Genomic DNA, 25,979 nt, shown 5'->3' with positions numbered 1-25,979 from the left:
CCTGGTAGTCAGATTACCAAATCAAAGCACTTAAACCTCTGATCCTGTCAAAATACTCCTCCTGAAAGGTTACAGAAATGACATTCTAACAGCATCATCTCACACCTTGTCTAAATTCGGTATCGACAAACTTCAAAAAGATTGAAAAAATGGCGTCTCGTTATTTTTATTTGGGTCTCTTACTTATGAGTAGCGCAGCAATGCCTGTTAAACGTGCGCGTTTTGAAGTCATACGCCCTGGGCTGATCCTACCTCTTCCACTTAAAATGTGTGACTTTAGGCATGCTGGGTCTATTTCTTCTTCTCAGAAAAGGGGATAATGAGAGCACAAATCTTTACGATTAAACGAGATACGTGGAAATACAAGGAAGCCCTCCCTACACATCCGCTATTAATGGTACTCTACTTTTTTTAATGCCACTCTACTTTTTTTAATGCCCTGCTCCTTCCAGTACTTTATCTTTGGCATACTCCTCCTCCCAGCCAAGTTTCGCAGATTCCTCGTTGCTTGCAACTGGAAATAACAGGGAAATTGGCTCTGTTTTTCAAAATTCTCTCCGCTTCCACACCCCCCACCCCCCACCCCACCCCTGCTTCAGAAACTGGTTTACATATCAGTATTGAGTTCAGGAATGAGTTGCAGTTTTTAAACAATACGCAGAGTGGAGGACAACACTTGGTGCGAACACCTCTCCGCCCCTAGGACCTACTGTTTACTGCGTAGGAAACTCCAGACAACAAGTATTTAATACTACATGACCCTCAGCGCCGCTGAGGGTAAATCGAGAGCGCTGCAAGCCTTCAGAAAAAGAAGTTTTAAACAAGAAACCCTTCCAGACCCACCCCTTATTCCCAGGCCCCGGGACGCACCTCCCACGGCCCCGCCTGCCAACGCGGAAGTGACGTGCCCAGTGGAGTCCTTTTCCGCCGTCCGCCGGTGGCGCGGCCGGGGCTAGCGTGGGGCGTGCGTCGGCGTCGCGGCCAGCAGAGGGATTCTGGGTAACGGCCCCAGCCGGCTGGGGCTGCTGGCTCCGCGCAGCAGGTTCCGCTCACGCCAAGTCCGTTGGAAGTAAGGGTTTGTAGGGCCGGGGGCAGCCGGACATGGAGCAGCCGTGGCCGCCGCCAGGACCTTGGAGCCTCCTTCGGGCAGAAGGTGAGGCTGAGGAGGAGAGTGACTTGGACGTGTCCCCCGGTTCTCCCCGCTGCCCGCAGCTGCCGGGGGGCGGCACCCAGGTGAGAAGGGGCCCGTGTTCTGCGCGGGGATGGGGAGGTGCCGTCACCAGGCCCCCAGAGCCCTCGGTCTCTGCGACCCTCTTCTGTGCCCTGTTCTGCGCCCCCACCTCCGCCTTCCCCCGCCCCCGGGCGTCGGGGGCCTGAAGCCATCCCATCGCTTTGTAGCATCTACTGAGGTCTTCGAAGAGGGGCTGGCCATATATTCCCAATCTCCTCCTCCACGCACGCCTTTTTCACCTTTGCTAATTCCTCACCCTTGGAAGAAGTGCCTCCCCGCCACCCCTCTTCTGATGGCACCCAGATTTGGGACAGCTCACTCTATAATATTGACCCTTTGTCCTCTTGTGCCGGCTCTCATCCGAGCACTTTACTCTGTTGAAGGCTCTAATATTTGTGCACGGTTGATGGGAACAGTGAATGGTTGTATTTCAATAAGTCACTGAGCTCCTGACATAAAGATTTCAGGTCCAATTTATTTCCCTGGCTTTTGACAAACAAATTCTATAAACCTTGCTTTTGATGCTGGCGTAAATCTCGCCCATTCGCGTGACCATTTTCCCCTTAGCTTTATGATTTTAGTTTTGCTTCACACCGTTCTTCAGTAAAAAAAAAAAACATAGGCACACGTTTGCCTTTTCCTTCAGACTTCTTCCTCAGATTCCTGCCGCTACTTGTGGTTTTCAGCCCAGCCTTTTTTTCTTCTGAAACTTATCCAAATGTGATATACTACCATTTAGGATTTTCTGGGTCCTATCTTAGGGAGTGCTTATGTACTTATATCACTTTGGCCTGGTTTTTCTCCTAACCTGAGTGTTTTCGAAGTATATTTCAGGATCACGGACTAAACACTAATATGTTCAATGAAATGGATTATAGGCATCTGCCTTCTAGGCTTCTTGCAAAATGGGGTCCCTGAAGGCTTAACTGAATTAATCCAGTTTTTCTGTAGACTCATCTTGCTAGCTGTTAATGAAAATGAGTGATTTAAATTGTTTGCCAATAAGTGTAGGGTCATCGATCCTATGCCCAACTCACAAGGTTAGTTGGCTGCACAGAGAAAAATGCTGTTTCATAACCACAGACTGTACTTCGGCCAGCCAGTCACTGGGAAAGTACAAGACATTTTTTAGGAGGACAGGATGAGAGTTGATAGGTCGGTAGTCACCCACTAATTACGGATTGCTGGTGTCATCTTTATATACAAAAGTGTTATATAAGCACATAATGAATGCGTTACAGAGAGAGAGAAAAGGAATGAATAGCAGCTGCCATTGTCAATTTTGAAGGCGAATAGAGAGGATAGAAAGGTCTCAAGAATTTCGCTGCATTGTGGTTGAATCTAAAGAGTAACCTGAGAGAAACTGAATTTTAAAAATAGCTGTATGTTAATTTATAAGTTTATTTAGCTGAAAGGAATTTTAGAAATGATTAGGCTTATCTCCTTCATTAAAAGTGGTTCCCCTGAGACCATATAGCTAGTCAGTGGCAGAATTAAAACTAAACCCCAGTACACCTAGTACAGTGTTTTTTCCCACCTACTGCACTGCCCATCCTGTGATATAATGTAAAACTTTATTTGGCTGAAACTAACTTTGAATGGTGCTAAAATTTGCAAAAAGATTTCTAATCCTAGGTTAATTCATGTGTTTATAACAAACCTACTTATTTGTCTTGCTGGCTTTAAGTTTTAGAACTTAAGTTTTTCTTTTGGACTATTTGGAAAGAATAAAATGTTTAATTCATTTTATAAACATTTTATTATCTTTATAAAAACAGCCTTGGCATAATTTTACTCAAATACAGGGAACCTAGATATCTTAATGTCATGTGTGATGTATAGTTCTGAGAGCCAATTAAATGCAGTTTTTAGCTTAGTGATCGTGTCTGGGAATTTTTTTATGTAAAGTTGCTTTAGTAGAACTTAATGCTAACAGTTCCTTTTTCCAATCTATGTTTATTAAAATATAATCTCAATACACGTTGGATAGTTTACTCAAATGTCCAAACATAGTCTGTGGAGAAGAATTTAAATATAAATCATTTTAGAATTTGGAAATAAGATTTCTGTGTTTGATTTGAGAGGTGATTTGAGATGTGGCTCCCGCATAATTTGACAACGCAAGTTATTTCCATTTGTCCTTACCTTTCTTAGTATTTCTTACAAAATAAATTTTAGAGCTTCGTTTTTCTTCTCTTCCCAGTCCCTTCTTAAGCATAGCTAGTCTGGTCTACAGTTATTCTTAATCCTATTCTAAGATAGCAAAAAATAAAAATAAATACTTTACTTGGTTGGTTAGGACCTGGGCTCCAAATCTGCTAGATGAGTAACTAAAACATCTGAATAGCAGGTGTCCACATTTGCTCCAGTAGAAATCTAAGTTTGCCTGAAGACTAGGTTAAGGAGCCTTGCATGCTACTTGCCTTAGAGTTCCTCTAAGATTTACTGAAGTCTAGCCCCTCAAGAAGCTGGTAGTTGAGTACACAAATAAGCACAATATTGTGTGAAAACACCAGTATAGAAGTATGCATAACTTGGGTGGAGAGGGACAGGGTAAGAGGGAAGGGAAGTGACGCTGGAATCTGGGATGGAGATAGGAGTTTAGGGATGTGGGGAGTTGCCACGTTGAATGGGAAGGGGTGAGGAAGGGGATGGAAAGAATAAGCAAACAAGTAGAAGAGTAACTAGAACTGAGTCTTGAGAAATAATAGGAAGTGAGATCATGAGGGACCGTGCCATGCCATGGAGTTTGCACTTTATCCCAAGATTCTAATGAGTAAAATTATCATTTTTATTTCTTGCAGAAATCACTCCAAGTCTAGTAACGCAGAGAATGGCTTGAGATGAGAAAGGCTGTATTTACATAAAGTGTGGAATTACAAGGGCTTGCATAGTGTTGCAGATAAGGGAATAGATTGAAGTAAAATTAGTCTGAATACCTAGTTTGAAATTGCTCTACATTTTGACTAAGAAATTATAAAGAATGTGCCTTTAGCTTTTGTTTTATAGAGCTGAGGAATATAAGCAATTAAACATCCATCATGGTGTTTTACATGTGGTGGTTCAATAAATGTTAGAACTAATTACTGTTGCTTCTGAGCAGAACAGTTACCAGGGTGGACCAGTGACTTTTTTTTTTTTTTAATAACTTTGCCTATTTTGATTAGAATTAAGTTAAAGGTTATCTGTCTGATATAGTCAGTTATAAATAGAAATTTACAATAAGAACTTCTCAGATTACCAAGGATTGGGATAATACAGAAAGAAAGTAGAAACCAAGAAGTGATTACTTCTAAATAAAAGGTTCTTTGCCGTGAAGAACTTGCAGAGCAAAACTCAGGGTCTGGTTTTCAGCATGCTGAGTGATAAGATGATGAACTAGATTTAAGCTTTTGTTCTCATTATTTTGTTTCAGGATTATGAAGACTATAAATCAAATGTTTGTTGAGGCCCCGCTGTATGCAGGACACTGTGCTAGTTGCCAGGCTTTTTGTTGCTGTTAGTTGTCAGGGGAGAGGCACAAATTAACAAAGAAGCTTAGAGTCTAGTTGATGAAACAAGGCCTACAATATAAAACTGTGAATTGCAAACACAGAAGGCCAGATACCTACGTACCAAAAACATTGCACAGAAATCCCTGACTAGTAGAAATTTGAACTGTGCTACATAAACATACCTGTTCTGTTACCTTCTTCATTTCTTAAAAATACTGTTTTTTATGCAGATGTATAGCCATGGAATTGAAATGGCTTGCCAAAAGCAGAAAGAGTTTGTGAAGAGCTCTGTGGCGTGCAAATGGAACCTCGCTGAAGCTCAGCAGAAACTTGGTAGCTTAGCACTGCATAACTCTGAGTCCTTGGATCAGGAACATGCCAAAGCACAAACAGCAGTATCAGAACTGAGGCAACGGGAAGAAGAATGGCGGCAGAAAGAAGAGGCTCTAGTACAAAGAGAGAGAATGTGTCTGTGGAACATGGATGCCATTAGCAAGGATGTTTTTAATAAGGTACTATCTTTTATTGGACTGTAATGAAAGAAGGAAAGACTGAAGTGTTTATACAAACCAGTTGTGTGTACCTGGTAACAAAGCAACAGAATTCTGTAAACAGTATTCAATTTTGACAGTTTAGGAGAAGTGCTTGTTACAGAAATTGTGTATCCCCAGTAGTGTCTAATGTGGGTAGTCCTTAATCCAGTTATATGGCTGCGGCGTAGCACACTAAATATAAGCATGGGTTCTGGAGTTAGACTGCCTCACAGGCTGGCTTTGTGACCTTGGGCAAGTCGCTTCTCTAAGCCTCAGTTTCTTCAAGTATAAAGAGTAGGTGTGAAGACTGAATAAGGTAATATTGTAAAAGCAGGTAACATGGGGCCTGGTGTGTGGTAAAGCTCAGATGTTATCAGTGCTTTCTGAAGTTGCTGTGCTTATCAGGTTGCCCTCAGTTTTGTAACACTAATGTATAGTTATTGGTTTTATCAAATAAAACAGTCTCTCACTGTTATTTACCAGTATGTATTTAGTTAACCTCAGATAGTAATCTGGACTAGTGTTACAGGCATTATTGCTGAAAGGAGAAGTAAAATACTTATGCCAACTTAGTAGTTTATTAAGAGTTGAACTAAACTTAACTCTCAAGCCTCAGGTATAGACTGCTCATTCTTGTCCAAGTCCGCACTCACTTTATCTTTAGTCGTCATTATGCTCTAGACACAGTGTGTAACACTACTTGTTTCTGCTCTGGCATCCACTGTCAACACTCCCCCTCCCTGCCCCCAAGCACCTTTAATTTCCTTCTGGACTAGCTCTAGTCCTGATACAGCAGTAAGTAATACACATAGGTAAATGTCCAGTACCACTGGCCCTATCAGTACTTTATTCTTTAATAGAGATAAATTATGAGTATAACATGCTTCTTGTAAAAAACAAAAACATAAGCCTGTAAAATAGAATTGAAAGGCTTCCTTCATTTCCAGTTCCCAGAGATAACCACTAACAATGAGTCATATCTTTCTAGACTTTTTCTGTGCTTATACCAATTTATATTTATATTTTTCTTTCCCCTCAAAAGAATTATTCTTTAACTGAATGATTCATTATCTCTGTATATTTTGTTCTAAGGGATGTGTCTTCTTAAGTGTTACTTTATTTCTGGTTTGCATTTATATCCCAGAACTATTTAAAATAATATTTTTATTCCAGAGGGAATGGTCAAAACAATGTTTCTTTGTTTATAAAGTTAATGTCTCTTCTGTTAACACAGTGGTCATAAAGAAAATATTTTTATTTGTCTCTGCTTTTAATTGTTTGTTTTTTTTTTTTTAAGTTAGATTCTAGCATAGCCTACATTTATACCACAAATTAATTAGGACTGTCTTTATGTTCCAGTCATTTGCTCAAAATCATACATTAATTTTTGTCTGGGAGCTTGAGACTTGAGAGGACTGGTCTAGATCTGCGCTATCCAACTTGATAGCCACTAGCCACGTGTGCTATTGAGCGCTTGAAATGTGGCTAGTCTGAATTGAGATGTGCTGTAAGTGTAAAATACATGCCAGATTCTGATGGCTTAGTACCAAAAAAAGTAAAATATTTCATTAATAATTTTTTTGTATTCCTTACATGTTGAAATGATAATATGTTGATATGTTGAGTTAAATAGATGTTATTAATTTCGTCTGTTTCTTTTTGCTTTTTAATGTGGCTGATAGGAAGCTAAATTACATTTGTGGCTTGGATTATATTTCTGTTGTACAGTGCTGGTCTAGGTGGCAGAATATATAAAGGAAAAAATGCTTTTATTTTGAAATATATAAACTTGTGTGTTTCCTGATTGGAAGCTGGCAGAGAGCTAGTTTTCAATTTTCATTTTTGGCAGTGACGATCTCAAGGTTTGAATGTGATCACATAATGTTCTGACAAACTGTTCTGCCAGTTTTTCTGGCCAGATAAAAACTTCATGTTGGTCTGTTTTATGACTTATCTACCTAAAAATAAGCACTTCCTTAATAGAAATTTGTACTTGATTTCAGAATCAAACTGTTTAGCCTCTCCTAAGAAAAGTTTACAACACAGGTCTATTTTAGGTTTATGTCTTATCAAAAATTTTGTAGTAAATATACTCTATATGCCTTGAATTTCTGAGTTTGTTTCCAGCAAGAACCCCAGAGATTAAACTAGAGTTGGAAATATTTAATGGAAATGAATAATGCAAAACATAAATTATGCATGTAAAGGATCTTTCTATACCTGCCTTTGATAGGGAAATTCAGTTTTACAGAAAGGTTAATTCATAAATTAATTGCATAATTTTCTACATATATATCACTTTAAATAAGACTAATGAAACTTCATTACAAGAAAATTTTAATTTTTAGTAGAGTTTTACAAATGAATTTAATGATATAATATCTGTTTACTGTATCACCTTTTTATAGTGTCTATAAGAAGGATTGCTAGGCATTCAGTAACTGAGAAAGAAGATCCAATTAGAATATAAAATCTGATTTTAACTTCAAATTTTTTTCTTAGAGTTTTATTAATCAAGATAAAAGAAAAGAAACAGAAGATGAAGATAAATCAAAATCATTTATGCAGAAACATGAGCAGAAAATCAGACATTTTGGTAAGTCTGCTATTTGAGTTTCCTTTTATAGTGTTCAGTATCATAAGTATATGTACAAAAAGTGGATTTATAAAATGGGGACAAAAAAGAAGTTAAGTGACAAACTCCAGTTGCATACCTATTTCTGGCACAGTTGTATAGCTCCTTTTAGCCTTTTTTTGGTCATAAAAAAATGAGTGACAGGGACTTCCCTGGTGGCACAGTGGTTAAGAATCCGCCTGCCAGTGCAGGGGACATGGGTTCAATCCCTGATCCGGGAAGATCCCACATGCCACAGAGCAACTAAGCCTGTGTGCCGCAACTACTGAAGCCCGCGCACCTAGAGCCGATGCTCTGCAACAAGAGAAGCCACCACAATGAGAAGCCTACGCACCACAACGAAGAGTAGCCCCCATTTGTCACAACTAGAGAAAGTCCATGTGCAGCAATGAAGGCCCAGTGCAGCCAATAAATAAAAAAATAATTAATTAAAAAAATAGAGTGACAGAATAAACTGAATTATGGAAAGAATCAAAATTCAGTCTATTATATAATCCTGCCCTGTAAGGCATGGACTTTACTACCTAGACCCTTTCCATTTCTGAACTAGTCTTTGCTTTTGTCTTTTTTCATCTTTGCTTCCTTGGTATCTGATTATCTTATGGTTGTAAGATTAGCATTCATTTTTTTCAGGTTTTGGATATGATGATATACAATTCATGCCAGTATTTCAACTGTTATTCAGATAAATAAGTGATAGAGTACAATTTATAATAAATTGATAGTAATAGAAATATGTATACAAAGAACTGAAAAACAGTTTTCTCCATTGGGGAAAAGCAATAGGATGGGGGTTGATTTAAGTGAAGGCTTCCCAGAGGAGATAACATCTGAGTTAGGTTATAAGGAACACATAAGAGTTTTCCATGTAGATAAGGGAGGCAAGGCAACAGCGTGTACAAAGCCAGAGTCAGGAAATAGTATGCTATGTTCTAAGAATTATAAGCATTGACAATAGTGCTGGAGTGGAAATGCTACTGGGAAGTATAATGTGTCAACTTAGAAAAACAGTTTTTATTTGGAATATGTTAATAAGCTTTTTAAATGACATTTTGAGACCTTTTTCCTATTGGTGTTTTTCTCCCAAAGTATTTAGAATTTTGTTCATCCTTATGTCAATACAATGGATACTACTTCAGATTTTTTTCCCCTTTTTTTGCAGTTTATTCATAAAATTATTTCATAAAGTTTATTCATAAATGTATTAATTTTTCTCATACTTTTTATTGTTTAAAAATGAAATAAGCTATGTATTCTGTTTAATTCAAGAATAGTGTCTGAAGTAAGCAAAGTTTATTTTTGCACATATTATCATTCCAGCATTATTTATAATAGAAAAAATGGATATACAGCAGAGCCCAAATTATAAGAATAAAAAGCAAGAATTTTGTAAGTGAACCTTAGTTCTGATAATGTGCATAGCAATTCCCACCTACAGTCATTACTTCCCAGGCCTATGTGTTCTGCTGTAGGAAAAGGAGTATTATGTACTGATTACTCTTTCAGAGCATGACTGCATCTGGTAGAATAACATTCCCTCAAGGTGCTTTCACACACATTGCATTCTGTAGGCTAGTTACTTTGGAGCCATGGGAAACCAAGTGCATATAAAATAGTTCCCTCATGTTTGCTATAAACTGAGTGCTGTGGTCAGAAGGAATTTTGTTTGGGAAAATATCACTATCTCACAAAGTGTAGTAACCCACCTGGCACTATAATTATGTGGGTTTTCGATAAACCATTTCACCATTCTATAAAACCTACTGCTTTTGGGTAGTGATGTTCATAAGACCTGTGATTTTCATGAGCCTGTTGTCTTCATTTCTTTTGCTGAAAATGGAGTTTTGGGGTCAAGAAATAATGAGGTATGGGGAATATCTCATTTAGTAAGACCACAGATGCATTACTGATAGAAGCATGGCAAGGAGGGAGGGCAATACCAGATCTCAAATGGTCTTATTCCAGTGAGGAACTACTGGTCTCTCCAAAATGAAACGGGACAGAGATTATCACCCTATTACTTGATGGTTGGTTGGTCCCTCCAGCTTGATGGTTGGCTGGGCTTTCCAATGTTGAGATTTCAGTGCTGGTTTCTGCTACTGGTAAATTAGGTATTCAGTGGCTAACCTGGAATACGCTTGATGAAGAGATTCCATGCTGTTGAATCTCTGCATAATCTCAAATCTACCACCATGACTCCTTAGTTTATAAAATATTGTACAGTCAGTCAGATGGCTAAGGAAAAGGGCTAACATGACATCAACACGTAACTAAGAAAGAGTTGTTTTGCCATTGCATGTGTGGGCTTCCATGTCTCATCCTATAATACTAACCAGAACCTTACTGTCTTCAAAGCCAACCAGACCTGATAGCCCTTCCCAGATTCACATTGTGCCTGTTTCTTAGTGGAAATACGCATTGACTTTTCACTTTGGACAAGATATCCTACTTGCTGCAGCCCATTGGATCCCCAGAAATGTTACTAAGGTAGTAGGCTCCCAAGATTTTCCTGTGTTTTTATTTCCCACTTTCTGGCATGTATGTTTGTATCTTACCAAGGCATATCAGATACCTGCTCCTTCCTGCTCACCAAGTTCCATCAGAGTGAAGTAGACCAGTTTGTAGTCATGTGGGATGATGAGATAGTCAAAGTCTCTGGGGACTAAATTATGGCACAGAGTTGATGGAGAGACCTGAGGCAAGACAGTGAAAGTTTAATATTATCCCAGCTGGGTAGAAGCAAATGTTTCTGGTGTTGTGTGCTTTTTGTAATAAAGAGGAGAAAAAGCATTTGCCAGAATAATGACATTGATATACTCCTTTGAAGTAAACACATTTGGAATAGCAGGTGTGATTAGAGCTTCTAGCTGGAGGCTTTCCAAACTTGGTTTGCATTCCAGACTCTTGGAAGACATGGGCCTAAAACATGAGAGGTTGTGAAGGGCTGCAAAGGCTTGACACCGTACTTCTTCAAACTTCCTCCTACCTTTCCCTTATGGTATTTTTTATATTGCTTATATTGCTTTTACCCTTGTAATTAGATGGAACTTGCCATCTAATGATTAATGGTACAACCATGTCATAGAATATTTTGAAGTATTGATTTTCCCCCCATATTTATGTTTACTTATTAATTTAGTGAATTCATGTTATACATATAAAATATCATTTTAGAAATAGTCTGTTTTCTTTTAAATTTCACAGAACAGTTTTGTTCAAAGTCATATGCATCTTTGACATCACCGTCTTTATGATCATCAAGGCTAATTTTTGATGATCTGACAGTTTTTCATGGCATATCATCTTTTCACTTCCAACCAAAGTTAACTGTGATTCAGCATTTTTTTGAATCTGTGTAGGATGTTGCCACTGGAGATTTTGTTGAAAGCTGTAAATATTTACGTAGATACTATGATAGAATCAGTTGTGCTGTAGGTGGATATTCAGTCTCTTCAATATAATCACATATATTGCTTTTCAAAAACACATCAGTATCCTATTTTTGAAAAACATTTAGTAAAAATACTCTGCAATGTGAAGTGAAATGAGTAGGAAATTAATATAAATGGTTTGATTCTAATTTTGTTTCTCTGAAAGTCATTTAAAAATAAACAAGAAGGAAATACATCAGAATGTTCACAGTAATTATCTCTTGTAGCATTGCAGGTGATTTTTATTTTCTGGATTTTTCAAATTCTTCACAAGGAATATACTTTATTTTTATAATCTGAAAAAGAAATATTTTTAAAGGGTTTATCCTAATAATTCAAGGATGGCTTAACATTAGAAGACTCATTAATGTGATTCACCATATTAACAGACTGCAATAGTGTAACCGCAGGACTTAGTGATAAGTTTGATGTGGGAGGAATGGAAATGCCAGAATTCTGAAATGCTTGATTGGGTGACATGGAGCTTAGGAAACAGTGTAGATGGCAGGGAGAAAAGAATGGGTTGTTTCAAATAAGATGAGTTTATGTGGAGGCATGTAGGTAGAAATAGCTGTCTGGTGGTAGGTGATTGGGAATACAGGCGATCTGGAGCTCAGGATATATAGAAAAATTGGTCATGTATCATTCATTAAGAAATTCACAACCTAGTTGGGAGGTTTTTGGTACACTGAGAAATTTAAATACTTGTATAATTTAAAGGATTGAAATCAATATCATTCTATAAGTTTAATGCAAAAAAAGGAAAAGGAAATAAATAATGACGTGTATTTGAGGACCATTTTAGGAATCAGGTGGAATATGAGAACTAACGGGTGGATTGGGATTTAGACGTTGACCAAAAATGTATGGGTGAAGATACATAATTAAAATATTTTGATTTGTCAAAGTAAAGTTTTTCAAGCATTCAGGGAAGCTGGTTGGCAAGTTTAAATGACTAGAGTATCCTTAACCAAAAGATTAGCTTAATATTTGATGAGTGAATGAATGAATGAATTGTTCATATTGTGTTAATAATACCTAACATTTATCAAGTGTTTACTCTCTGTCAGGCACTGTTTTAAGTGCTTTATATGTATTAACTCCTTTAATCCTCACAAAAATCCTGTGAGTTAGAAACTATTTTTAGCCTTGTTTTACAGATGGGGTAATGGAGGCATAGAGTTATAAAAGAACTTGCCCAAGGTGTGGTAAGGCTGATATTTGAACCTAGGTGGTCTGCTCCCAGAGTCATCATGCTAGATTGTGTTACTCTCCATTTGATTTTTAGTTTCTTTATAAACTCTGAAGTAATATTTTTACTTTCAGCTATGTTCGGTTCCACTAAGCCATTGATTCTCTTGATATATTTTGTTCATAAAATTCCACACTCTTCCCACAGAGGTCTGTATGGACTACCTGTAATGTAACTTCTCAATTTCATAATAATTTAGTATGCTTTTTTGAAATCAAGTTTTGACAATTATTTTTCAGGTAAAGAAAATCTGTGGTCATCCTCAAGTGTTAATTATGTCTCTGTTATTAAATAGATAGTTTAAAACCTTTACCGTTTAGTGACACCCTTCTTCATGGCCCCTACAAGTGTCACTAACCCTTTCATATATTATCTTTCCTGCAAAAGAGACCAAAATGGATAGGAATTTGGTGCCTGAGTTAAGTCACAATGCTGCCATGGAGAAGTAAATAGGAGAAGCAGTGATCTCTCTGAATGGTTGATAGAGTTGAAAATATTCCCTCTTCAGAAGTGTAACAAGGCTAAGGCAAAATTGCTTTATAGGATTTATTTTATGGCTTCAGGTATAAGAAATAAGGATTATGCTTTCTTTAGATCTGAAGTTATTAGATTTTTTAACTATAGTTTGAGAAGTAATTTAAAGTAACTTAATCATTCTGTTTCTCATAATTTAAAATGACCTAATCACTGTATCCAAAGTGTTGGGGAAATAACTCTATAAAGCTTGTAAAACTCTTTATGAGAAAATGCTGAAATGCTTTTTTCCAGTTTTTTAAATGAGGAAAAAATGATTTATTTTTAATTGATTTCCATGTGTTGCTGTGTATTTCTCAGTAAGACATTTGTCCTCAGTTTTGTTTTTACTTGTGTTCTGATGTGGAACTTCAGAAGTTCATTTTGTGTTTACAGGAAATATTTATTGCCAAACTATTGAGATGGCCTTATAAAATTTTCATGATGATTCAATAACTTTCTTGGTTGGATGAGTCAAAATAAAGCTCAACACTTTGCTGGTTCTATAATTACTTGGGTGGTATCAACTTTTTGACCAGATTTCCTACTAATTTGGGTAAAGATGACAGTACACCTTTAGTAGTAGTTGGATTAGTTTGTATTTTGAAGCAATATGGCACCTATTTTCAAATATGCTTAACTAATCTTAAAAAGATTTTGTTTTCTATGTATAAACAGTCATCATGACTAAATGGTTAAGATGACTAAAATGGTTAAAGTAGGTTTACTGTTATAACACTGACTGGATTGGTTTCCCATGCTGTCAGCATTTTATCATATCATCTTAGACACATTTTAATAAATTTGAGGAAATTTTAGTTTTTCTGAATCTTTTATTGTCTTTGCTCAGTAGTTTCTTGAGGTTTTGCTTTCTTTTGCATCTTTCTAGTAGAAAAATTTGTATTCTGTGAATAAATAATATTGAATCTCTTGAAATTATCTGTACTTACTTTAACCCAGAATGACTAGTCATCTCTGTTTGCCTGGGACTTTGGGCATTCCCCAGATGCAGGACTTATGGCTTTAAACCAATTACCCTACTTTAGCCTTTTGCTGTGAATTTTGAAAGCTATTTCTAATATGCTGGGTATTGCTTTATTATCCCTCTTCACTTGCTTTTTCACCATAACATATTGCTATGGTAATATGAATTCTCTTTAAAGAGAATCATTTTAAAATACCATTTCTTTGCCTACAGGAGGAAAGTATTTGGCATTCATGGTTTAATTCTTTTTTTTACAGGTATGTTAAGTCGATGGGATGATAGTCAGAGATTTTTGTCTGACCATCCATACCTTGTATGTGAAGAAACTGCTAAATATCTTATTTTATGGTGTTTTCATCTAGAAGCTGAACAGGTATCGTGTGAAACTTGAATTTCTGGGAACCTTAGTGGAATTCTTATTTACTTTTTTGTATTGTTTTTTTCTGTTAGTTTAAATGAAAGCAGGAAGGTCATTAAATGGAATTATAATTTTGTTTTGTTTTGCTTTCAGATCTACTTGAGTGTATGTTGGAATTTTTTTTAGTTATTTCAGTTAGCGTAGTGAAACTTTTTTCCAATGTGCTTTCCCTGCCTCCCTGCCCCCTCATCTCTCTTGTTCCTATATATTGATAATATAAACCTTTTTCTTTTTAACTTATTTAAAAATCATGTTTTAAAAATCCAAATAGTAATCACAATATTAAATATATTTCTTATAATTTTAATGTTTGCTTTCAGAAAGGGGCTCTAATGGAACAAATAGCACATCAAGCAGTTGTAATGCAGTTTATCATGGAAATGGCCAAAAACTGTAATGTGGATCCAAGAGGGTGTTTTCGCTTATTTTTCCAGAAAGCCAAAGTAAGTAACTGTTTGGTATTGTTAAATGGGAAGATTAGGCTTTAGCTGAGACCTTTTGTCCGTACACATCAATGGAAGTCATCCAACCAGGATACCCCAGGCTAAATTCTGTAGGTTTTATAAGGAGAAGAAAAATTATATTGCTGTTTTCATGCTTATTTAGATTTAAAGGAGCTAGAGAAGAAGCTGTACTATAGCATGTCTGTGAAATTGAGACCCATTCACATGAATATGTGTATTCAGGAAAATCAGAGGAATGGTTAAAAAAAAAACCTGTAGTACACAGAATATTATGCAGCCATCAAAATTATATTTAAGAAGAATTTTTAATCTGAGAAAATGCTTTGCTACAGTCAAAAGAAGTGATACATGTTTATATATACAGGATGATGTCAGCTATATTAAAGAAAAATAGATATGTCTAGAAACATTAACATTTCATACTCACTAAGTTTACTAATTTAAATTATCACTATAATTTAAAAGTTGTACAAGAAGTAGAGCAATAAGAATTCACATTCACTGCCTGTAGTAGTATAAATTGGTATAACCACTTTGGAAAATTTCCTTGTACAGTTGAACAGAATAAGTGCTAACAGCTAGAAATTCTCCTAGGTATATACCCTAGAGAAAAATTTCTTAACGTGGTCCAGGGACATTTGAGGGTCTTCAAGACCCTTTCCAGAGGCACTGAGTCAAAACTTTTTTCATAATACTAACATGTTATTTGCCATTTTCACTCTCATTCTCTCATGCGTGTACAGCATAGATTGATACAGAAGCAGATGTGTGAATACAGCTATCTTCTATTAAGTCAGACTTCTCACTAAATTGTTTATATAGTTTTTTTTTAAATGTTATAAATGTTAACATGCAATGAGTTTGTTATATTTCAGTTAATATTTCTTTAATTCCTCAGTTGTAATTTATAACAATTATTGATAGATATAGCCCATGTAAACAGGAGCTCTTTAGGTTCCTCAGTAATTTTCAAGAGTATGAAGGAGTCCTTAAAGGAGACCATAAAGTCTGAGAACTGCTGCCCTAGAGAAGCTCTTATATATGTGCTTCATAGAATTGTTTATAATAGCAAAAGGTCTAGAAACAACCCAAGTGTCTGTTAACAGTAGAATGAGTAAATTGTGGTATATTCATTTGATAATATACTAATCAGCATGGATAAAAAAACAAGAAAGTGAAAAAAAACAAGTCTCAGAATGATATATATATCTGGTATCATTTTTTTAAATATTTTATATTTTTTATGAAGTTTAAAAACAAGCAGAACTAAATATACGACTGAGGGATGCATAAAAAAGCAGTAAAACTGAAGAGGCAAAGGGGTGATTAAGACAAGTTACAATAATGGTAACCTCAAGGAGAGGGGTGGAATGCTCTTTGAAACTGATATCTAAGATACTAGTAATGATCTATTTCCTAATTTTTGTGGGTACATAGTGAGGGTTTTGCCCAGTAAATTGTACATATATATTTTACATGCTTTTTCCACATATGATACATTTCAGCATATACAATTAGGAGGAAATATACCAAAAGTTTAATTTTGATTATACTTGGGTGGTGGAATTGTAAATGATTTCCATTTTCTTTGTCATGAACATACTTCCTTTTATAAATAGAGAAAAACATTGTATTTGTAAATTTTTAAAAATTTTATTAGTGTGGCAGTAGTCCTACCTTCTGCTTCTACTGTTAGAATAGGAACTTTTCCCAAGGCAGTAGTTTTAATGAGTAAGTAAGCTGGTATTTTAGTATTTGTATTTGTTGGTATTTTAGGCTTCTGATGACTATTCTAAATTTTCACTTGACACATAGGCATTAAAAACAAACGAAACCATACTTTCTTTTTCATCTTACATTAATAGATATGTTTGAACTAGTATTTAACAGGATAATAGAACATAGTCACCCTGTATGTATTCTTTGAAATTTACTTTAGCAAAATAGAACTGAACAGCTCTGAAGTCTTCAGATCTTAACATTGTGTTCTTAATAATAATTTTTTTAAATTAAGGAATAACTTTCATGAGGTGCTTGCTTTGCGCCAAGTATTATTCTAGACACCTTACATAGATTAACTCATTAAATCCTCATCACATTTTATAAGCATTTTTATTTCTTTTTTACAAATGAGAAAATTAGCATAGAGAAATTGAGCAAGTAACCCATAGGTTGCTTAATAAAACAAAAGTCAATTAAGTCTCTAGATCTAAGTCCGTAGGCCTTAGGCATGCAGTAAGGTCAGCAGTTGTGTCACTTGATTCTTTTAATGGTTTGTTGCATAACCATTTCAGGATTACATTTGGATATGAAGGCTGACATTCCTGTGTGTCTACACGAGTACCATATATTGACTAAAGTGAAATGCTATAATATAAAATTAAGGGAATGATTCCTAAATCCATAAAAAGATGGAATGGCAGCACAGAACATTGTGCATTATTTGTATAGATGTTGATGCTAATAACTAATCCATAGGTTTTAATCCAGTTACACAACCTAAACTACATTAAAGAAAAAAATCACACTGCAGACGAACGGGCCCAGTGATATTCAGGAATGAGACTGACAAAATCTCTTCCACCACTTGAACTTAAAACCTTTGTTCTATTGTGTAAGGATGTCCTCTGTGTCATTTTTTAATCTGCAAAGGAAATATTTATAGTTGGAGGCTACTGCCAAAAGGATGTTTTGTATTAAGAATTTTGCTTATATGCATCATGGGAGAGAATTCCCTCCCTCAACATAACTCATCGTAGTTTTGTCTTTCCGTAATCTTGAAAAGAAGGTACTTCCTTAACTAAAACACTAAGATATTTTCATAATGAGTTGAATGTTGAGTTTAATTGGTTTTCACAGCTTTTACAAAAGGGGTTTTAGGGTCAGAGAATTACTAATAAAAGGTGATAGTGTTCCCTCATTAATTGATGGAGAATTAGAAGATTTAAAGAATATCCCTTAGCTGTTGCTTGGCAGTGGGAAGAGGAGAACGTGAGAGGTTAAATGAGGACTATTTTGGATCCTGTCAAGAATACAAAGAAATACAGAGGATGCCTATCTTCTTTCATTATATTTGTTGTATGTGTAAAGAGGAGTTGTTTGTTCAATCTTTAATATTCTATAAAACAGGTAGTTTTCAGAAATCTGACAGAGACCTTGATGGTTTAAACTATTTTAAACTATTCACCTCATCTTTACTTTTTCCACTTCAGGCCTAATATATGCATGTAAGAGTTTACCATGTGGTCTGGAAGTCTTGAAAAACCGTCTATTTTTTGTGTTTTCTAGGCAGAGGAAGAAGGTTATTTTGAAGCATTCAAAAATGAACTTGAAGCTTTCAAGTCAAGAGTAAGACTTTATTCTCAATCACCAAGCTTTCAGCCTTTGACAGTTCAGAATCATGTTCCCCATTCTGGTGTTGGATCTATAGGTTTATTAGAATCCTTACCACAGGTAAGTTGGAAAAGTAAATATTTATTTTGTAAATCTGTTAGTTCACATAATTTTTGTTCTTTTGTACTTCTCTTTCTTATACATTATAATAAGTGTGGTCCCTTTAAATATTCTTGCCTCAAAAGATAACTGAGTTTCATCTCATGCCATGTTTTGGCATTAAATCTCATTCACTCATTTCTTAGGTATTTAGAGAGACACCAAATTCCACTCCTTTAAATCTAGAAGAAATGAGGACCACCTAACCATTCTTCAGGGCAAATGTTACCTATTAACTATCTCAATCATAATCTTCTCAAGATGGCTCCTTGGAAACATCTCATTCTAAGTAGAACTATACTGTTAAGAATGTAGAGATGAATTAGCTTCAAAGCATATGTCCAAGTAGCAACCAAGGTGATCTGTTGCATGAGTTTAGTTGTATTATCTTTTTAAATGTTGGTGTTGCCTACCAGATACAACATTTTGCTACAAATTAATGTAACTTATGCTAAACTGTTCTTTCTGGTAATATTGGCCAACTGTTTGAACCTCTTGGAAATCTGCTATTAGAATAAGATAAAACCATGTTACTAGCATGAAAGAATTTATGTCAAAGAGGAGGTTGGACCACTGGTCTGCCTGATTCTACTTAGGGTTACAATTTTAAGTTATTAAAAGTTGCTGCGCATTTTGGTTCTAGTAGCATTTAAATGGAACGAGTCATCTCTTATTTTCTCATTTTCAGGTCCCAAGATTTTAAGAACAGCTTTAGCCAGTTTAACTTTTTGCCTACACAGTGAAAGGGAAGTCTCTGTCAAAAGGCAGTGTAAGGAGAGAGCCCTGTATTTATTTTTCAACTGTATTTATTTTTCAATCTCAGAGTAATAGGAATTGAGTTTTTCGGTATCTTGACCTTATGTATCTATAATTTCACTATTCTGGTTATATGTATTGTAGGCCAGAGGGACAATTTAAGGAGAGCAATTGATCATATTCAACTCAGCCAAAAATAATATTCTCAAGGATAGAAATAATCAAGGTCTGATTTTTAAATAATTAGTAATGTTACCCCTTAGTTAGACATGTAAGCGATATTCCCCCTCAGTTTGTCCTACAGATTACCTCTTAATGCTGTTTAAATAAAATTATGATTTTCTCTTCAGCTCTGTGAGAAATAACTCCCTGGGACGCAGTCTTTCCAAAGGAATTTTATGACTAAGTTACTGTCAAGTCCAACATATAAACCTGCTAAAACTTAGGTGTCACATAATGAATGCAGAGGGGAAAAGACCTTTGAAGGATATTGTTGATTCTAAACATAAGAGGGGAAAGATAAGATTTTAGCTAGATCTACAGAAGCACTGTCATCTGTTTGAGGGAAGGATAAGATGATAGATAGGATAGGATGAGAGACAACCTGAGGGACTAAGTTGTCAACTGAGAGGAGATTTGGAAGAAGAGCTTACTATAATAATAACATCCCATTTTTATTATATATCAGTTTATAGATTGCAAAAGAGTTTTACATGGTGTCTCATTTAATGTTCTCAAAAACCCTGTGACTCATTTTCATTCATTTTATGGATAAATAAACTGAAGCTCCTGGAGGTTAATTTGCCTGAGGTCAGTACAATAAGTGATGGAGCTAATATTCTAATCCTGGATTTCTGTCTTACTTCATTGCTCATTCACCTACATTATAGACTATTGTTGAATCATATACTAGAAATAGGACTCAGTTGTGTGCTCTTGGGAAGAACTGGTCTCTGGAACAAGAAATGTGTTGAGAAGGTTACAAGATTAGAATATGGGGTAATCAGTGGAATTTAAGTGTACATTCGATTAGGTATACTGATTGCTTTTTGTTTTTTTAACATCTCCATGATGATGTCTTCAGTTTTTTAAGGAGGTGAGTAGATGAATTCTAGAGAATCTTTTTAGCCAGTTCTAATACTCAAAATTCTCCATGAAAAACTGGAGCCTAGTCTTAATAGAGAGTAATTATAAGCTCTGTTCTGAAGGCCTTTGGAATTGGGCCTGGATGGTCAGAAAAGGTCTTAGCACTCTGTTTCTTTGGAGAATGGGATAATGTAACAAGATTATTAAAAAATTTTTTATAAAACTTAAGTTTGGATAACACTTTAGCTTTTAATCTTTTTTTAATTGACAACAGTCTCATGAAATAAGCCAAATACCATTATCCGTAGTTTTGAGAGAACTAAACCAAGGCCTCTTGGACAGAGATATAAGTAACAGTTACTTTAGGCTTATCCTGTATACTAGCTTTTTTTTTTTTTTTAACTCTTTATTGAAATGTAATTGCTTTACACTGTTGTACCAGTTTTTGCTATACACCAAAGTGAATCAGCTGTATTTATACATATATCCCCATATCCCCTTCCTCCCGTGACTCCCTCCCACCCTCCCCATCCCAGCCCTCTAAGTGATCACCCATCATGGAGTTCATCTCCCTGTTATGCAGCAACTTCCCACTAGCTATCTATTTTATATTTGGTAGTGTATACATGTCAATGCTACTCTCTCACTTCGTCCCAGCTTCCCCTTCACCACCCCCACCACCGGGTGTCCTCAAGTCTGTTCTCTACATATGCATCTTTGTTCTTGCCCTGTCATCAGTACCATTTTTTTAGATTCCATATATATGAGTTAGCATATGGTATTTGTTTTTCTCTTTCTGGCTTACTTTGCTCTGTATAGCAGTCTCTAGGTCCATCCACCTATACTAGCTTTTAATGTTATTAATTTTGATGAATTATTTTCTCTTTGAGGATGGCATTCTACTAAGTGGAAAAGGCAGGGTTAAAACTGAGGTCCTAGGTTATTTTAGTGTTCCAGACCTCAGTCAGTTATTTGTGCCATTTCCTTCATAAAAACCTGATTGAGAATAATCCAACTAACTTCTGGCTCACTTTTTGACTTTTACAATAAAAGAATCACAAAGTATTGTACTTTATTAAGAAGATCTTTTGAAAACCCTGACTCCGTTTGAGATGCAGAGGTTTGAGATACCTATGCCCTGTGTGGACTATTTTCCTCACTGATGTTTATTAAACAGATGAAAACAGGTGATACATAATCAAACTCTAAGTAGCTAGCAGATATTCAGAACTGAGTAGACAAAATTGAATTACTGAGGAAGAATTTCCTAAAGTCCTAGGTCTTAAGGGCTTATGTCTCTATTCATGGTGCTTTAATAATAATGGTTTTATTTTTGCATTTATTGAATAAGGTTTTTTCTGTTCCTAGTTTTAGAAATGAACAAATTGGAACATTTTTTAGTTTTTCTGTTTAAAAAAATAAAACCTAAATTAAACTCTTCTTTTGTTTTCAACTTTTTAAATGAGTCTAAGTACCTTTCAAAAGATTGATTTCTCACTGCAGTTTGTTTTAACCTTTGAGAAACCAAAACAGACTCTTAAGATAGCCATAATTTTTACTTAGTAGATTTTTTTCCTTATTCAAGTGTTTTTGTAATTTTAGTATTTACTGTTATAATTAGTAATCCTCATAATACATTGCTTAAAAGCCATGTTTATCTTTTAAATTATCAATAGCTATGTACATATAATCATATGGAAGAAATAGCCTTATATGATTACATAATTAAAATTATACAGTTTTGTTAAATGGAGGGAAAAAGGTAGTGTTTATTACATTTCTATTTTTCACATACATCATTATGTCTTTGTCACATCTCTTTGGATTAAGTGGTAATGACCTATTATTTTTTTCTTTCTTTATCTTGTTGGGTTTCAACCCAAGTCTGACTTAAAGGTCCATCTTTTTTTCCTGTTCTACTATACTGTAGAGAAATAGAGAATGTGAAACTGAATATGCAACTGCATATATTGGCATAAAACTGATTACCATCCATTCTTTCTTCTCTGTTCTTTTCTTTTCAGAATCCAGATTATCTTCAGTATTCTATCAGTACAGCTCTCTGCAGTTTAAAGTCAGTGGTACATAAAGAAGATGATGAACCCAAAATGATGGACACTGTATAATTTGGTTAAGACTGCTGAAGCCAAGTGCTATTTTGTTACAAGAAAGGAAGAACTTGGCTATTTTCTTGACACTTTTATGGGTGCTGCACTTTATTTTTGTTTGGTTTTTGATGGGAGGGAAAACAAAGAGTACTGAAACGTTTTGTAAAATTTTTTTTATGTGCTGCTAGGTTTTTTTGTTTTGTTTTTTCTCTGAAGAGAGGAGTGGTACCATATGTTGCAAGAAGTCAAACTGGACTTTTTTTGGTTTTTTTGGCTCCTAAATTTGCCTTTAATCTTATTGTTCTCAATTTTGGAATCAAAGTATGAAAATCTGCACAAATGCATTGTTTACAAGAACTGGTTGATTCTAGGAGGCATCGGCTACAGTCTTTTTATATGGATATGTACATGTCCTACTCTACAAAAATGATTAAAGATAAAAATGTACTTGTATCCTATTGCTAATTTAGCTGTCAAATCTGGTGTTTCATCATATTAAAAGCAATAAATCAGTAGTTGATAATCTACTTTACTAATAAATAAGCTGGGTGGTACAAATTAAAACAAAGTCTTTCCCCTTAAAATAATATTACATTTGTTTTTTCGGCACCATCAGTTAAATCCTTGACTATGATATCAATTTTATATAGATACTAAATTTACCCCCAAGTATTCTCAGAACTATATTCCTTATAAGTTGAATTTTACCCTGTTGACATTTTAATATTAGGGTTATATAGTGATATAAAAAGTGATAAATCTAATATAGATTTTGTTTTTAACGAGATCAACTTCAAGCTCACTCTTGATTTCTTTGTTTGACATAGACATTTGGGACCTCTCAGGGAGCAAGTCTTAAAAGAATACTAATGGCCTGTAAGAACAAATAGAAAAAATCTGATTTTTAAAATAATGGTTATTGTTTGTTTTACTCTGATGTGGCCCAAAGAATTTTTTAAAAGGCAAGAGAGCTAACTACTTACTTCTAAGAATTTGGTGATCCTTATTAGTAATGATGGCTTTTACTACATTTGTCATTCCTCTCTTTAGCTCAGTTACCATAGAATGCTTCTGAGCTTTACTACTTCCTATATAATTCACTTTAAATATGCCAGGATATTTGATGATTCATTTTATTTGGAATGAGATGACAATGTTAATTATGCTGTCCTTATTATTTGAAGATTAACCTTCTGACTTATAGGACATGAGCTTTGATTTGTGACCAATGTAGTCTTTGGCTCAGTCCCATTGAGACTAGTAGCAAACATTGAGAAGGTGACCAAATGGGATTTGGACTACATTTCTCACGTTGAGATGCCAGATATGCCAAGGGACCCACATGGTGATCAGACCTGTGATCTTGGCCTCATTTGCAGCTTGTTTTAACCTGAGGTGATAAGGCACTTAGGACCCATAGAAATGGACTGGAATTATTGAATCATACATATGTAACATCACAATCTTCCTGGTTTTCAGAATAAAGCTGTTTTTGTGCTTTTGATATAAATATTATACTCTATAATAAACTGTTTGACTAATTTATATGGTAGTATTCATCAGCCTGACTTTTTTTTTAACCAGTGACCTAGTTATAGAAGTTTTTCTCTTTTTTGTTTTTGCTGTTTGTTTCTGTTTTGGAGCAAGCTCTTGTTTCCTTCCTGTCAAATGGAGAATGAACATAGGAATAAAATCCCCAGTTTCACAGAAATGTAACTTGAACCCATTACTTTGCATTTCTCAACCTCACTTTCCCCCAGGATTTGCCTGTAAGCTCTAAAATTGTTTTGAATTTCATTTTGTCTTAAGTATTAAAAACTGAAAACTGGAGAAGAGAAATTATCAACGAACTGAGTAAACTATTCCTGAAGGATTTTTGTTTTTTGTTTTCTAAAACAGGAATTATTGAAAAACTATTTAAAATTTGGCTATGTGTATTCTTTTACTTTCAGAGGGAAGTGTTGTATGTTTTCAATGTGAAAGTGAGTGGATTTACTTTGGCAACTACTGACTGATGCCATAATTTGCACTTAAAGACTATAACTTAAAATTTAGCAGTACTTTAGTACTCAGAACAATAAATTGACATCCTTTTTATTTTTCTTTATTTTACTTTAGTACTAACTCCTGTTAGGAGAAATGTCTTCTGTTTCTTAAATAATAAGAGTAAACTAAGCAAAGGGATAATTTCTATTTCAGGTTGGACACTTTTCTCCAAACAAATTATACAAACCATGGAAAGTCCAAATGAATGAAACATCTTTGACATCAGTGTCCATCAGAGATTCTTATTTCATTTGATAAAATTAGTCTTCCAATTTGTGATTTTTTCAAAATAACTTTCCCTCTGTTCCCTGTTAACTCAGTGTTATTTTATCAGTGGTGGTGGAAATAATACTGATTTAAGATTATTCTCTAGGAGAGATACATGAGTAACATTCTCATCCAATTATATCAATTATTATGCTCTTTCAAATCTTGCCAGTAAGGTCACAATCTCCTGTAACTTCTCTCTGGGAAAACTGGGACTTCTGTCAGACTGGTATTCCTATTAACCTTTTAAAAGTGAACTAAAACAGTACCCAAAGAACATGAATATACTTTAGTAAGTAGATTCTCTTACAGGATGAAAACACTGATTGTGGGTATAGGCAAAGTGATCCTGAAGTTAATCTTGGTGTATTTTCAGGGGAAAATAAAAAGACGTCAAAGTCAGTCATGTATTTCAGTTCTTAAATTGACGTGGGTCAGAAATGTACTTGTCTCAGTTGAGGGTCAGGCTTTTCATTTCATTTCTACTATATCATATGCATTTTAAAAGTCTCCATTTCCCATCTGTAATGGACATGCATGTACTATTTCACAAGTCTTCTGAGAAGCTGACTCGTATTTATTTGCTTGCTTACTATGTAAGCTAATTGGGGGGAGGATACAAAGATGAATAAATGTTGATTATGAATTGTTCACTATCTAATAATGAAGTGGAAACCATTCTCATAAGCCTTAAAGAATTAGACGTAAAAGTTTGATCTTTTCTAAGTATGAAAATGATTTTTTAAAATTCCCACATATTTCACTTGTTTCTTTAAATAGCATGATTTGTCATGCTATTTACTCTTCAAACACTTATTTAGAGTGCTTTGGTAAAATAAGACACATCAACCAGACAGATTTACACTTCGGTGAAATCCTTCCAACATGCAATTTGATATATGTGACAATTCAGCTTTTTACTTAATGCTGTATATATGGAAAAACGTGATCATTAGTGAGCTAAATAAAAGCTAGAGCTAGATGTGGACTCTACAAAGCATGTTGGCTTTTACCGGAAGCTTTAAACACAGACTCCTCTGTGTTTAAAATTGCCAGATTCTTAACCACTGTGCCACCGAGGAAGTCCCCTAAACTATAACTTCTAAAATCAGACCTGAATTGCAAAGATAGGAAGGCTATTTCTGCAGTTTACCAGTATCTTGGAATATCTTCTTTTGTTAATGAAAAGACAACTTATAAACGTTTTAAAATACAAATTTATTGCCGTTGGTTACAATATTATAGCAATTTAATATAATCTGAGGTCT

General features: G+C 35.1%; 1 protein-coding gene across 1 annotated transcript; it reads left to right on the top strand.

Moving 5' to 3' along the window:
* Positions 1 to 959: 959 nt before the first annotated feature.
* Positions 960 to 22,921, top strand: CDC37L1 (cell division cycle 37 like 1, HSP90 cochaperone). The gene is made up of 7 exons (XM_057724015.1): positions 960 to 1,233; positions 4,956 to 5,237; positions 7,761 to 7,854; positions 14,332 to 14,447; positions 14,813 to 14,935; positions 18,245 to 18,409; positions 22,315 to 22,921. The coding sequence occupies exons 1-7, from the start codon at positions 1,102 to 1,104 to the stop codon at positions 22,414 to 22,416; spliced, it is 1,014 nt and encodes a 337-aa protein (XP_057579998.1). The 5' UTR covers positions 960 to 1,101; the 3' UTR covers positions 22,417 to 22,921.
* Positions 22,922 to 25,979: the final 3,058 nt, after the last annotated feature.

Source organism: Hippopotamus amphibius, chromosome 2, assembly GCF_030028045.1.
Source record: "Hippopotamus amphibius kiboko isolate mHipAmp2 chromosome 2, mHipAmp2.hap2, whole genome shotgun sequence".
NCBI lineage: Eukaryota > Metazoa > Chordata > Mammalia > Artiodactyla > Hippopotamidae > Hippopotamus > Hippopotamus amphibius.
The sequence above is the reverse complement of the archived record's forward strand: the minus strand, read 5'-3'. Positions and strand labels throughout refer to the sequence as shown.

Excerpts from the sequence above, each read along its gene's own strand:
- CDC37L1 (XM_057724015.1), top strand. The coding sequence starts at position 1,102 with ATGGAGCAGCCGTGGCCGCCGCCAGGACCTTGGAGCCTCCTTCGGGCA. Across the intron at positions 1,234-4,955 it reads TGCCGGGGGGCGGCACCCAG|ATGTATAGCCATGGAATTGA; the intron begins GTGAGAAGGGGC and ends TTTTTTATGCAG. Across the intron at positions 14,936-18,244 it reads TATTTTTCCAGAAAGCCAAA|GCAGAGGAAGAAGGTTATTT; the intron begins GTAAGTAACTGT and ends TGTGTTTTCTAG.